The 15,916-nt window shown below is 38.9% G+C and overlaps 1 protein-coding gene across 3 annotated transcripts in view; it reads right to left on the bottom strand.

The window, feature by feature from the left end:
* RNF130 (ring finger protein 130) overlaps nucleotides 1–15,916 on the bottom strand; it is a 42,099-nt gene that overhangs the window by 11,654 nt on the left and 14,529 nt on the right. The window contains exons 4-9 of one of the 3 annotated variants that reach the window (XM_080991424.1): nucleotides 10,249–10,320; nucleotides 9,387–9,469; nucleotides 7,848–7,944; nucleotides 7,055–7,259; nucleotides 4,473–4,566; nucleotides 2,157–2,339 (exon numbers count right to left, since the gene is read on the bottom strand). In XM_080991424.1, coding sequence (XP_080847550.1) covers nucleotides 2,324–2,339; nucleotides 4,473–4,566; nucleotides 7,055–7,259; nucleotides 7,848–7,944; nucleotides 9,387–9,469; nucleotides 10,249–10,320 — 567 coding nt within the window. In that variant the 3' untranslated portion in view covers nucleotides 2,157–2,323. The other 2 variants (XM_080991426.1, XM_080991425.1) reach the window with 2 other exon arrangements.

Consider the following 15,916-nt stretch of genomic DNA (forward strand, 5'->3'; position numbering starts at 1 on the left):
CATTAGCTTTTGGCTGGAAATCAAGAGCCCAACAGCTCTACATTCACTAACAAGGCCACTGTGGATTTTCTTTATAAAGAGCTGAATGATTCTTACTCTATGAGAAAAGAAGAAGAATGTGCTGTGTTCAATGGCTTGGAAGTGCAAGCAAGCACCACTACTAAAAAAGCAGCAGGGACATGAGATTTTGTGTCACTGACCCGATTTGAAATGGAAGAGCTTGCTGTGGAAGCAATCCTATACACCATTCATTTCCAATCACAATAGCTGAACACACTTTCACATTAGTGTTCAGTGTTGATTCCCTTAGAGAATAATTTGTGATGTAGAAGTAGCAGAGAAGGGACAATTAGGTGGTTTGCAAGGAGTAAATTTTATTTAAATAAATTTCTTTTCCCATCTTTGATAAAGTTAAATTTAGAATTGTCAGGGGCAGCTGTGCCACACCCTGAAACTGAGGTCTCCCTGCAGGAGGAGCAGAATCCTGCCCAGTTGATCGCGATGCAGCCAGTGATTCCAAAGGGCCACTGGATCTGGATATTCTTGCCCCAAATCAGCTGCCCGAATTCCTGGCCTGCTCGCAACACCCACCCAATGCATTTTCCCCAATGCCACAGGAGAAAAGTCAAGAGAGAAAAGAGTATGTATAAATGCATGTATACCTATATACACTATACACCTATTCCTTTATTGATACATCATGTTTTTGCCAAACACTCTATTTAACCCCAACAACAATGAAAGCTATCTAACCAGACAATTTCTTCTTTTCCTGAATATTTTTTCGAACAGCAGAGAGCTGAGGTAATTTAGGTTGTTCAAGTGTTAGATTTTGTAATAACTTATCTAAAAACAGACCACAATTGCCATTCTTTATATGCAGAAGTATTAAGGAATGAGAAACGGAAGACAAAACCATGAGGATGCCATGTTGTTGAAGCTATATATGAGAATAATAATGAAATAACACAAGCTAAATGTTTATGTAGCTATAAAACAGTATATATCCTACACCTGGTATTTCCAGTTGTAATCTCTGAACAAATTTGGAGTCATAATTATTTAAGTCCCAAATATTGCAAGAGGAGTTTCACTTATGGAAAGGCGATTGCTCATCTCTTCCACTACAACCCCCAAAAAGCTACCCTTGAGGACTGAGATACCTTCAGAGCATTATCAAGATACGATACAGGGAGCTGGAACAAGGGAGGATTAGCAGAAATCAAGCCCTCCTTCCTTTAGCAAGAACTGCTTCCCATCTGTGTTAGTGTTTCGTGGAAATCCATAAAGTGAGTGCCTTTTTCTAATTTATAGGTTAGCTTTGGCTTGTATACTAAGTTAAGCAAGTTCACAGAAGGAATGTTTGCTACCCTCAGACTTCTGAAAAGACTCTGTAGAACAGGCATCCCCAAACTCGCCCCTCCAGATGTTTTGGGACTACAATTCCCATCATCCCTGACCACCGGTCCTGTTAGCTAGGGATGATGGGAGTTTAGTCCCAAAACACCTGGAGGGCCAAGTTTGGGGATGCCTGCTGTAGAAGATCAAAGGGCCCTCCTGAATAATATAAAATGGAACATGGTGGGGTACTAGAAGAGGGAAAGAATGGGAAACTTTACTCTTAGATAAGTTAACTTATCTTAGGATCCAATCTCAATTTTAGGCAGTTTGTCCTCTCTGCAGCAGCACCAGGCCTGCACTCCAACATGTCTCCGATGAAAATAAGGATATCCTATTTGATACCCTCCAACATTTATCTGATGAAAATAGGGACATCCTAAGGAAAAGCAGGACATTCCAGGATCAAGTCAGAAACTGGGATGGCTTCTGCAAATCCAGGACTGTCCCTGGAAAATAGGGACACTTGGAGGGTCTACATCTCATGTTGTTTAAGAGGGCCTTCTTGACTTTTCAGAGCAGCTTTCTGCGGAAGAGCAGGCATGCTTGCAGAAGGAAGGGACCTAAAACTTTCCTCCTGCAAACTTCTGTGTTAACTTTTAGTTCAAGGAACTAAGCCTTGAATTTACAGGAGAAATATAAGATCAAAATCTGATACATGTCCATACATTTAACAGAACTAGGTGGAAACATCCACTGGATTAGGGGGGGGGGACCACTTTCCACTGACAAGCGTATAATAAAATTCAATCTCAAAATAATTTTTTATGATTGACCTTTTATTGAGTCTTTTGTAATACAAAGCTTCAGCATTAGCAAATTATGAAAATAGAATGTACAAAACATATGCTTGTGTTACATGATCAAGAAATGATACATAAAAATAGGCCGCTCTCTCTCCAAAGCGATTAGTCAAAGTGTTTCTTCAATACCATTCAGTTCTGTGGGAAAGTAAAAGAGATTATCAGTAATATTTTATTGTTGCTGTTTAATGCACAAATGTTCAAAATAAATTATGAGCAGAATAAAAACAACTTGCTAGTGCTTTCAGTCAATGGGAAGGAAGGCATACAGCTATTCCTTTTTCACAAGTGGCAAATCCATAGATATGACAGTTAAAATAGATGGTTCATAAAAATGGGAAATAAATTATGAATTCTAGCTACCACCTTGACCTCCACACTAGGTTTAATTTATTTACTACACCTTTTGGGGGGGGGGTGAAATAAAGAAAAATACTGTACGTGAACACAATGTACAAATTCTCCCGCTTCCTATTATACTGTGTCATGTCCAAAATACAATCTCTGCATCTCCTCCACCCAAAAGATCAGAGATGGGGCGCTATGTTGGAAACTTGCATATCTTGTTCCAGCATGAAGTAATGACTGAAAGTGGTTTTGGATATCTGTAGTATCCATTTATGCAAGCATCATTTTTACTTTTAGATACAAAAATCTAGGAGGAGCCTTCTAGTTTAATGCAGCTATCACCAGTAGGAAATATTGTGTGAAATCCCTAAAAAATATTCCAGTCTCTTTTTGGAAATATGAAAGTAGCCAACCAAAATGCTACATGAGTAAGTTGTAAGATTATTCCAGACCAGGGTGCTGGTGAACTAGTCAATTACTGTAAAATATGTAGCCTATATACCTCCTTCATGGGGCAGTGTGCGAGAGCAAGCTCTGTGTTCATGCTGCTCACCACATGTAGTGAGAACCATAATTTATTAATGTACATTTGCTTGCAAATATATGTTTGCTGCATAATTTGTCCTCCTTACTTGCAGCAAACTGATCACAGGACCAGGAGTTACTAAGTACACATACGTTGGTGCACCCCTAGTTCACTCTAAATTCTCGTCCTTAAGCTGCACTTCTTGTAGGATGTACATCACTGTTGGATCTTTATCTGCCTAAACAATCTTAGACCAGGCTATCTCAAGGATAGTTAGTTTCCATATAAACCTTTGAGTTGTGCCTTGGAAGCCCTGCTCTCTGTGCCATTACCTCAGGCCATTAGGTTGGCGGACACAAGATTCAGTGGCTGTGTTTGCACAAATTCAGGCTTAATCTGTTTCATGCACTTGTACACAGCCCCTTTGCTTCAGGTCACTTGTCTCTTTATGTGAGTAAGGAAACAAAGACTCTACAGTTAACCATAACTTCTCCAGTTTGCAGGTAACAGGAAACTAAGGTTAACTCTGGTTTCCTGATTTGTTTCCCAGCTTGCACAAAGAAATAAATGAAGTGGGAGCAAAGAGGCTGTGCACAAATGCAGGAAACTCGTGCACATCATACTACACAAGCCAGCACTTGCTTGGTGATAACACTGCGCTGGAATCAGGAATTCAAGAGACTGTCCTCTAAACATAAGCTAAAAAAAGTTTTCCTTTCAACAACTATTTAAAAACATACAGCACTAAACCTTAACTTGATTCTTCATTGATTGCTGCTTTTAAACTGTTATCAGGAATTGTTTTTAAATTTGTGTTTTAGTGATAAAAATTATTTGTTTTATTGTATTTTTCATTGTAAGCTGCTCTTGGTTCTCTGGGAGCAGAAGAAAAATATTAAATAAAAAATAGCATCCTTACTACTCTCTATGGCATTTCCCTTAAGCTTCCCTATTGGAATATACTTCCTGAATATAATTCCTAGACAAATAAATAACATTCAGTTATCTAAATCTGAACAGGCACTATCTAGGCTTGTTCACTCAAGTCCATATAAGCAATGATCCTTACAATTCTCCCTTAAGCTTGCTAATATAAACTTAACCAAACAAGGAGTGCAATGCGCGCATTTGCACACACAAAATGAATAAAAAGCAGGAGTGCCAGAATACAAAGTAAAATTGAACGATAACGCATCTTCCCCTTAAAAAAAAAAAATGTACCCTCCCTTTGGAAAACCTATCCTCAGATGTTCTAACAATCTGATATTGCAACTTAGTAAAAGAACGCTGTATTCTGGATGTTTCCCAGATCTCCTTCCTTCTAATTCTTCAACTCATCATTTCTTTACAATGCTGCCGTATGTGTAGGCACACTCACAATCTGAACATTTACTTACTCATTAGCATTTAAGCTAGCTGTGGCTTTGATGATCATGTAGCAAAGTGTAAGGGCACTCAGGAGGCCAAAGCTGGCAATAATAAACCATTCTTCTGTTGACAAAGGAAAGGGAGGAAATCACTCGTGGAAGAAGGCTTATGTCAAATCGATGGCAACTGCCCCCAAAGATCAGAAGCAGAAGACAATAATTCTACTCATGTGGGGCACCAGGAAGTGAAGCTCCAGAGGAAAGCAGAAGGCAAAGAAGGTACTAAATGGAGAAGGCCAGCAAACAAGGTTATGGGGAGAAGTGAGAAAAAGAGGAATGATACAATAATATTGATCACAGAGTCCAGACATTAATGATAAATGACTGATCAAAGTAAAATGCAAAATAAGGAAAGCATAAGCAAAAATTTTACCTGCAGTTAAGGAATAAGTCTATTTCCAAATGAGACCTGTATTAAAAGAAATATGACAGCACACACACAGACCCTGTATCATCTCTTCCACTCCTTTATCCGCAAATAAAGTGCTCTAGCACTTTTAAAAGGTAGAATTCAGCAGGGAGTCATTCATAATAAAAAATGAAATATAATTTTAGTCTAAAAATATCACACAAAAGTACATCTTAATTTTTTTTAAAGGAATGTGATTGTTTTGGACATCATTTCTAACTAGGTGCATTCCTTGATTTTAATTTTTTGTGGCATAGGAATGTGTGCAGTGTACACAAACTAAAACAAATCAGAAAAGTTTTCAGATGACAGTGCTCGAAATGTTGCATGAATTTCTTCTCCTTTATCATGATCTCCATTTTAAATGACTGGAAAAGCAACAGGACTCAAGCCAAGTTAATATGCTTGTTTTTGAAGTTGTATATATAGCTGTACATGTGTATTTCTCGCAACCAGCAGTATTTGTACACTGAGATTTAACCTATGTTAAATGCACAGTTATGTGGTTATGAATATTAAATAAGTCTTTCCGGTCAATGAAAAAGAGTTGTCAATCCATTCTTAGACATGTTCTGGGCCTGCAAGCAATAATCAAAACCAACAACAACAGGGTGGGGGCATTACCACTGCTCATTCTCAAGATGGTCAAAGTCACTATAAGATATATATCCCACTTTAAGATTATAGAACCAGGACTGTAGAAAGTATTCAATGGTAAGTCTCAATTTTCATGAGGGATATTTTACTGACAAATGAAATTCTTCACACATAGCAATATGATAACACCTCAAACCCAACTTCTGAGGGAATATAACAAAGCAAAACCTGCTAGCACTAATTCCATGCCTGAAGTTTTTAAATAAATGTGTGGGACGTATGGGGAATGTTAGGGGCAAACCCAGCTCTTTTGTCAAAATTGGCAGTCTCCCAAACTACAGAGTGGTAGTATATATCACATTGGCCCAAACATTTCTCTTAGTTACTGGTCAAATAATATGCAAGTGCTTCTGCTCAGGTGTTCCCACATATCTCCAGGTTCCACCAATTCATTTATAGTGTATGAAAGACATTTAGTTAGTAAAACTTCACATAACCATCAAGTTTGCAAATAGAGAACTAAAATAAACATTCATCCTTATTTGTCAGAGTGCATCCTGCATTTCCCCCATAAAATAGTTTTACCTGGTCTGTTAGGCAGCAGACCCATGCAGGGCGGGGCGGGGCGGGGCGGGGCGGGGCGGAGGCAAGCAGATACACTTTCCCTAGGCCTCAGAGGACTAAGCTGGCCAGGGGCCCCAGGCAGGGACCGACTGCTTTTTTTATTCCACCCCAGGCCTCAGACAAGCTCTGCACAGGCCTGCTAGGCAGCAAGAAAGAAAAGCCGTGTGTTGCTACTGATCATGAGGCAGACCAAACAATGCTTAGCACCAGGAAATATGAAAGTTCTACCCTTGATGAGTTGCAGCTGAATTGAACAAAGTAAGGACTACACCGTTTGTCTGGGGCTTAGACTGTGCAACAGAATCAGAAGCAAAACTCTTATTTATATATCCAGTAAGGGTTCTTTAGCTTTTAGGACCTGGTACTATGTGTTCTTTTTTGCCTAAATCATACCCCAAACAGCTAGTTCAACACAGATCACTGTTCCAGAGTTCATTTAATGCAAGGTTGTGTTCACAGGTAGATTGTTGAATTGGCATACATGATTTTCATAAACAATTGGCATATGTGATTTTCTGATGGCACTCAAACTATAAACTGTTTGAAGACTGCATCAAGCCCAAAAATAATTATAAAAAGATGGCAAATATAATTGGAGCAATCTACTAAATTTCTAGATCCAGCCATTATGATTTGCAAACATAATTCACTGACAGGGAAAACTGTTAAAATACTTACCCATTTTAACTGTTAGCCATTTAAATAATTGACTTGTATAATCTATTTTCTTACTTGGTAATTAATTTTGAAAAAGATTTTGCCAAAGCTATTTCCAAGTTCATTGTCTTGATGTTCAATATGAGTCTTTTTCACTGTCACTTAAAACTAATAGAAAACTTTCATGTATGTTATAGTAATAGAGCATAAATCTGAAAGCAACATGAAACCTACAATGCTCAAATTAAAACCAAACTTCACTTACTAGTTACAGCAATATTGATCTCTCCTGTTCTTGGAGTCAGCTCCCCATCCTGTGGAAACTGTGATATTCCAGAAGTACGCAGGGGCTCAAGAGTGAGTGAGGTGTCACTGGTAAGGTCACCAAGAACTGATCTCCTGTTGCCTAGTTGGCCTCTGGTGAGCCTTTCCATGTCAAAGGCCATATTGTCAGCACATGGCACATTTGTCTGAAAATACAATGTTGGCAAGTTAATATATTTCCTTTTTGTAAGCTTCTGGCAAAATCATAAGAGAGATATTGTAAAATGTCTGCAGAAGGCTATCTGAGGGATGCACAAGCATCCAATAGTGACCAATGATGAAATGTGATTCACAGGAAGAAGCAGTTACTGCTGAGCAGCAACCAGTGGGAACAGGGACTGTCAGCCACACATCCAAATCAAATGATTCAGTAATCCCATCATAAGATGTTCTGATGATAAATTGTACAAAGAGCCAATTCCAAAAGTAATAGTGAGAGGCAAATATACTTGAGAGGGGATAGTAGGTAGGTCCAAACACAATATACTAATGGGAAGGCAGACACCCAGTGCTTGCACAATGCTGACACCAATCACTCTGTCCCTCTGCCACAGTCCTTTTACACCCACTACCAAGGATGCTTCCAATATTGGAACACTGCAATTTCATGCAAGAAAGGAAGAATGGCTAACACCCTGGAATTCTGGTCCTTTCGTACCTGACTTTACTGATTTATGATCATTTTGGAAAGGAAAGCTCTACATTCCTTACTGTTTAAATAAGACTTGACTCACCACAATTCCCAGAGCCTTCAAAATGTTCAGTTTACACATAGGACAAGTGCAGTGTTCACTGAGCCATGGATCCACACAGGTTTTGTGGAAAACATGTCTGAAAACAGAGCAGCACAACAAATGCTAGTTGCAAAACTATTAATAACACCAGATATACTGGGGAGGTCATAATAAGAAAAAATATTAGGAATTTTGAACAATTTATTTTGGGAATTCGAATAAATTGGCAATCATCCTTGAGTTGGGTTTAATGTACAACTAACTCCTTAAGCTACATTTAGATCTTCTGAGAATGTATGGATTGCATATTTCACTTATAACTTCTGCTTGTGTTACATTTTTGTACAGAACATACCAATTTCAGGGGTTTTAAGTAACAGCCACACACATACCAAAGCGTTATTTAGTTCCTCTTCCATTTTAGTGTGTGTGCATATAACAAGGAACATGGGAACTGAACTGGGTTATTTATGCAGTTCAATGCCTGTGTCCTTTGCTATATATTAAGATGACCACTCAAAAGATTCAGATAAAGACAGGAAGACACAGGGCAGAAGGAAGAATAAAAAACTTCAGGTGCATTTGTTAAAATTTTTTTATAGAACAACAGCATGATGTCAAATCCTTGTAAGTTTTGGTATACTGAGAAAGTATATGGATCAGAAAAATAATACTTAAATAATTATGAAGGGAAGAAGTCAGGTAGTTTTATAAACTAAATACAGTAATACCAAATGGACTTAATAAGGGAAGTGAACGGATGTCAGATTTGTAATAATCTGGGATCCAAGCTCATTGTAATTATGTAACATGTCTTGCCATTGTTAATTTTATCATGTATTAATATTCAAATACACTAAATACATTTTAGTCTAAGTCTTTACAGATTCCAGCATTTCTTATGTGTTCTGTAGTGAAAAAGAAAGCCCCTTTCCTTCTCACGTAGATACCACATACATTCCCATTGCTTTTGTCTCCTGCTTCCGAAAATAAAATGCCTTTCTGGGCAATAAAAGAAGTGGTGGCCACCACCCTACCTCTCCCTTTCCAGGCCACTGCACAAACTAGTTCAAACATCCTCCATGGCACTTTCAAGATTTCCTTCAAAGAGGAGGGGTTGCCTTCACAACCAATTAGAGTAGAAGGGGATGGGCCTTTCCAGCTACAGAAAGTACTCTGCAATATCAAGGCCACACACAGGTGCAATCTTCATTCAGAGATCAGTTTGAGCGCCTTGGGAGTCACCAAGAAAATTCTGCATGGGTACCATGATTGTTTTATTTGACTACCACCACATCTATTCTCCTAATTCACAAACCACTTTCTTTTCAGACTATACTAAGTATCTTTCACCACCCAGGCCTTTTTGCATAGTTCTCCCACACTAGGTAATTGTGTGCACACAAAAGTGCCTAAAATTAATACACAAGTTCTAATGTGTTGAGGGAACCCAAGAGTGACAATAAGGATAATGAAGCTAAGACATATATTTTCACGGGTAAAGCACTCTCAAAAAGGAAAGAGGAATTACTGACTTACTTGCATGGAAGAATGCGGACAACATCATTCTGCTTGTAACTTTCAATGCAAACAGCACAATGATCGAAGTCTGGATCCGTTTCCTAAAATGAACAAAGTGACTATTCAACCAATCTCTAGAGCAGACAGTCACAGAAATCCTGTAGTAAGACACATGACCTGGTTTTGTGCTGGGACATGTTGGAGGTATGGTGGTACCATTCACATAACAAAAACTAAAACAGAGATATCAACATTTTCAAAAGTCGGAGGTCCATGGTTTGAGGTTTGAGAAACAGGGGTTCTGCAGTACATAGCTAATTGGGAACCACTATTCTAGAAGACTAGAGGGGACCCTCCCACCCTTTCTCATTTTTCCTCATGGCATTATACTCTTCCCTTTTCTACATATGTACCAATGAAAACGAAAAACTGCCATACGGGTAAGGTGTTGGTATTCAGCTCCCTAAGGGTCAACACTTTTACCTGTATAGGGTTTAATGTTTTACTATGTTTTTATATATGCTGGAAGCCGCCCAGAGTGGCTGGGGCAACCCAGTCAGATGGGCCGGGTACAAACAAAAAAACATTATCTACATCAGGGATGTCCAACCGGTTGACCGTGATCGACAGGTAAATACCCAGATGTTCGCGGTCGATCGCTGGATCCCTATCGATCGTTGGAAGTGAAAGAACTCTCTGCCCCCCTCAACAACTTTGGCCTCCCCTCCCCCCCAAAAAAGCTCAACAACTTCTTTTGTGGAGGACTCCACAAACCAAAAGGATTGGGATAAATTGAGGGGGGGGAACAGACTTGCACAGATAAGCGTTAATACTTTTCTCCAGAAAAAATGTGACTAACATTTCATTTGTGTGACTATACCTTATCCCCTTTCTTCACTGTTCTTGTTGTCAATTTACCAACAGCTTTTTTTGCTGCATCTCCAAGTCGACGCTGAATAAAACACAGAGAGAGTTATTAGGTGTTGGAAAAATTGTGCTTCTTCCTCTTAAATCTCCTTTGGTTATATACTAAAATGGTGATTACAGCTTGTTCACTATACTCTGAAGAGTACCAGGTGCACAGTTCATGGCACTTTCAAAACTAAAGTCTCTTTGGGCTATAAACATCAAGCTCATATTTTATGGGAATCCCTTTTAGTTGCAAGCAAGAACGTCTATGCTTAAAGTGCAGATTCACCTTCAACAATATTATCCAAGGCAATTGAGAATGGCCAGCTGCCAAGTGATTCAATAGATTTCTGAGACAGGTCACTTTGAATAGAACAAGCTCACATTTCCTTGCTTCAGTAACCAGGACTCCCAACAGGAGGAGGATTAGGTTTATACAGTGAGGATCAAGTAATGTGTTAGCGTTTTTGCTCTTTAAGCTACTGTAATTATGTTGTTATTTAGAAGAGTATGCTGTTACAGAGATGTTTCCTGATATCATCTTGTAGCTATTCTGGAAACATCTGAAACCAGAAATCTCTGATTTTTTTTTTTAATTTCTCAAGTTTGTCAATAATATGTAAAGAGAGATTCAATTTTGTGTTAATCTTTGCTAGATGTATTTCTTTGCTTTATAGGGGACTAGATCCTGAGTGCCCTTTCAGCAAACAAAAAGGCAGCTTCCATCTATAGAAAGGCTCCAGATACGATAAAGCTACCTATTAGAATGGGGAGGGGGGCCTTGCACCAATTTCCCCTTTCCCCTTCAGCCCTTTGCAGCATCTCCCATTCTGTTCCAAAGGGTGCCCAAACCCTCCAGATCAGCCTTTCAGGGGGCACAATGGAAGGAGGAATCAGCAATCAAAAGAATCATATTTCAAAGTAACATATGGAAAGGGCCAAATCAGAGGCCATTCCAATGTTTACATTCAACTGGATGCTTAGGATGATGAAATGGAGAACATATTAATCCATTGTGCTAAATACTTTGGCCTGCTTCTGCTTGTTTGTGCCTCTGGATGTCTCCTACATTATTCAAGTATGTATCATTTATTTTTCTCATTGTCCATCAAATATGAGAAAAATAGGAAGCTCATCAACTGTAAAGTCACATAGGCTATAAAGAGAAAAGCAAAAAGGCCCCAAAATCAAGTGTTTTCAGCATACTTCCACTCCTAAACATTGCCATATAATTTCAACACATTAAAATCCAGCCAGCCCCTTAATAAGCCAATTGCAGGTCTCCTGCAACAAAAAGCTAAGTAAGACTGCCCTTTGTATGCTTCAATAAATACAGCAAACAAACCAAACAGTCTCTTACTAATCCAATATTATATGGATGATACTGTGGAGAGAACCATTTATACTCCAACTCATTTTAATGCAAAGTTGCTTACAAAATTAGAAGTACACTAAAAAACAGAACAGCTGAAAGCCCAATTTAAAATAGTAAAACCAAAAGATCAACAGCAGCAGAACCTGCCCCAGTAGTAAACATCACAGGTATCATTTGAAAGGATTTAAAATATTTCAGTCAGTCTCATAATGGGGTAATGGTCATCCCAAAATGGCAAAGAGAAGTGGGTATTGTTTATTAATTTCCATTACGTTTTCCCTAACCTAAGACATGGTAAAATTTCAAAGCTGGCTGTTTTAACTACAGTACATATTTGGTTCAATAATCACCAAAAAGTTCAATAGTTCTGCTCACTCAAGGCAGCGATGTAGAATATATACTTTGCCAACTACTGGCTGTGAGTACAGACCAAGCCCAGTCTATTGCTAAATGCTTTCTTTGATTCCAGAATACATGTGAGTTGTAAAATGCATTATTGGCATATCAAAGCAAGCTTCATGATATTTAACCTTTTTTCAGAAGCAGTAGTTTACTTCCAAACTATTGTGTGAAGTCAGCAACAGACTTAAAATGCACAGTTATCCTATCACTTAGCAGCTGTTCCCCCCCTATATAAAATAGCTAAGCTTTTCCAATTGTGCTCTAGCTGTTGCTACCTCTTCATAAAATTTTAATAAGACAAGCCTTTTAAACCACATAAAAGTTTTATCAAGTTTCTCCTGACCTTTGTAAAATTCTGAAGGAAAAAGGTCTAAAGACTTTTACTTAAAGAGCAACTGTTCAGGTGTGGATTTTTGAAATCCAGAAATTGCTAATGTATAGGATTGCTACTTTGTCCAATCAGTTGCCTATCTGTTATTCTTTTCAACTGCCAAATACAAGATAGGTAAAAAAGAGAATTGTAACATTGTCAAAAGTCTGAAATACAAAAGTAACGAAGCCACATAAACACACAGGTTATGAAGCAGAACAGAAAGTATCTCACAACCTCCTCTTTTCTGGGTGTTTCAAGTACAACAGGGCAAAGTGACTATGCTTATCTGATAAAAGGATGTTTCGGCTCCCGAATGCTGCAAACCCGGAAGTGAGTGTTCCGGTTTGCAAATGTTCTTTGGAACCCGAACATCTGATGCGGCTTCCGATTGAAGCAATGTCTTGGTTTCCAAACGTTTTGGAAGTCAAACAGACTTCCAGAACGGATTCCATTCTACTTCCGAGGTACGACTGTACAGAGCATGGGTCGGCAAACTAAGGCCCGGGGGCTGGATCCGACCCAATTGCCTTCTGGATCCAGCCTGCGGATGGTCTGGGAATCGCCGCGTGGATCGGCGTGGGGATTCTGATCATTTGGGCTGCACCATTCCCCCCACACACAGTGGCACCTCCTCCCTCCCTCCTCCTGGCTTCTCCCCGCCCTGCCTAGAGGAGGAAGGGGGCTGGGCTTTGTTGAGCCATGAGACCATTTTAAGCAGCCCCTTTCTGGAGCCAGCCGTATCGCGCCGCTCATTGTCCCTCCACTGCCGCCGCCAGCCCCTGCCACTCACAAGGCACAGGTAAGCAGCCACCAGGGCTCGTCCGGTGCTGTGGAGAAGAGAGGTGAGAGTTGGGGGGGGTCTTTCCCCCAATATAGTCCGGCTCCCCACAGGGTCTGAAGGACAGTGGACCGGCCCCCTACAGAAACCCCCTACAGGGGTTTGCTGACCCCTGGTACAGAGGATGGAATTCAAACTGAATGGAGAACCATTCCACTTGCACAGTGGGACTTCCCCTTCCTTTCCTCCCCCTACAACTCCTTGGAGAGTTGGGGGACTTGCTGGAGCAGATTTTCTGTTTCTGCAAGTGTTTGCCCCGTGACCTGTCATTTACCAGTACAAAACAAATTAAAGATGTGAGGAAAGAAAATAAAGAAATAAACCAGTGAGCAGGAAAAGATTTGGGGATGTTGGGAAACAGAGAAATGACAGATTCCTCTCTGAACCCCATCTTAGCTTCATCTCTATTTCACAAAAGCAGTTTTTCTTTCTCTGCTATAACTTTTCTCTAGAATGCAGAAGAGAACTTTCCTTTTAGATTCTATTCTTACAGTTTATGTTTATTTTACACTGGGATTTTTTTCTTTATTCATATCAGTTTTCCAAATACTTTTTGTACAGCTCCAATTAATCTTAATTACTTGTTTTGGAAAGCTTTTACTTCTCCCTTACTAGAATTGTTCCTTGTAATTACTACACAGAACTGGGTTTTTCCTGAGCGCCAGCATTTGGACATCTTTGAATATATATATTTTTGCTTGTTCCAAGCTGAGGTATGCTTCACCTCCCCACCCCCCAAGCTTCTCTCCATCATGTGGATCCTGCCAACAGGACCCTGCAGTCATCTCTCTGTTCTTCCCTGAACCCACAGAAACTGCTGGGTTGTATTCAGTGAAATTTTACTCAGAGTAGACATACTGAAATGGACCTGGCTTAGTCATGTTCATTAATTTCAACGGGTCTACTCTGGGTAAAACTTAGTTGACTACTACCCTGTTTGGATTGGTAGCTATTTGCTATTTCTTCTCTTTTCTTAGTATTTAGAACAAGTGCCTATATGGCTAAAACACAGCACAGCTTTTAGGTCATTTGGACTAGTGAATATTTTAGAGGAACAAACAATAGAGTTGCATAACAGTTAAAAATTATTCCTTTTGCATGCCATCATGATTCTTTGTAAAGTTAATCTGAATTATGTTCCTCTGACTAAAGTTAAATATTAAACTAAAATTGCATATTTATATTCATATTCATTTTGTTTTTCCATGAAATTATTATTTTCACATACTGTTCCTTATTTCCCCAATATGTATAATGTGCTGTTAATTTCTTCTGGATATTATTAAGATTGTAACTTTCATAAGCTGAAATGTATTCACTGGCCTTCTGCTGATGTATTTAAAACCAATATTTTGAAACAGTGTCCGGCTTCTCAGGTCCTGTTTGGGCACTACCCTTTTGTTCCACTGAGGCAAATGAGACGTTAAAATGAAGTTCTTAAAGGCCTCATTTCAAAATCCAGGCTGAGAAAAATCTTTGCCCTGCCTTGCAATAGGAAACAGTGAGCTACCGTTCAATCCAAAAAAAATTTCTTTTCCATAGCTCTGTAGACCTTGTTTTCAGAACCCCCAAATAAAGGAACACCTATATTTCCCCCCAATGCAGTTTACCTACAAACATAAAGATGAATGAGAAATACTGAATAGCTACACACACACAAACACCATAAATAAGCAGTCACTCAACAATTTATATTAGAACAGAATCTTGTTAATAATATTTGGCAATTTACAATGCTCCCAACTGGAGGAAAATGACTGCATTTCAACTCCGGAATGGTTTATAGCATATTACACTGGAATTAATTCCTAACAAATGACACACTGCATTTCAGAAAGATGTTGAAGATCTAGTCTTCCATTACTTAAGACTCTCAGACATATGAAAATTGTCCGCATTTTTTAAAACCAGCACATTATGGGAGTAGTGTTTCTAGGACAAAGGTGAAACAGTGAAGATCCCTTGTTATTTTTGCTACTGGATGATTCATGTTGTTTAAGTAATCTTGTTATATTTTTGAAAAGTGGGTTTTTGTATGTTACTATATTTGCTATTGGTTTCTCATGTTATTATGAAATTATTTTTGCAGTACTTGCTTGAAAAGTACTCCTGGTATTATTTTGTAAGCTGCTTTGAGCATGATTTTTTGTTGAAAGTGGCATACAAATAAAATGAATGAAAATGAAGGTTACAAACAGCAGCAGTTTAGTTATGTCATGTATGTATGTTTTTTGTTTGTTTGTTTGTTTGTTTACTTATTTGATTTGATTTGTATACCACCCTCAATAGATCTCAGGGCAATTCACAAAATAAAATACAGTAGAAAAACAAGTAACTACTAATTATTTAAAAACCCCAGCAAAACAAGGACACACCCCTTTCCACAGACACATTTAAAAGGCTATAGAAAATTGATAAGCCAAAGGCCTGGTTGAAGAGGAATGTTGCTCAAGAGATTTCTGGAATCCAGAAGAAACTTAAATAGCTTAGCTTACAAACTAAAACTAGAGGTAGTGATTGTGTTCACCAACAGAGAGAGCAAAGTAATTCTTGGAGACTGCCCTCAGTTGATATTAGAACCAAGCAACTTAGTTTGGCTAGCCCCAACACTGTAACGTAATTGTCATTAACTGAATCCCACCTGCCTGGGA

Source organism: Podarcis pityusensis, assembly GCF_964106645.2.
Source record: "Podarcis pityusensis genome assembly, chromosome: 2".
NCBI classification, from domain to species: domain Eukaryota; kingdom Metazoa; phylum Chordata; class Lepidosauria; order Squamata; family Lacertidae; genus Podarcis; species Podarcis pityusensis.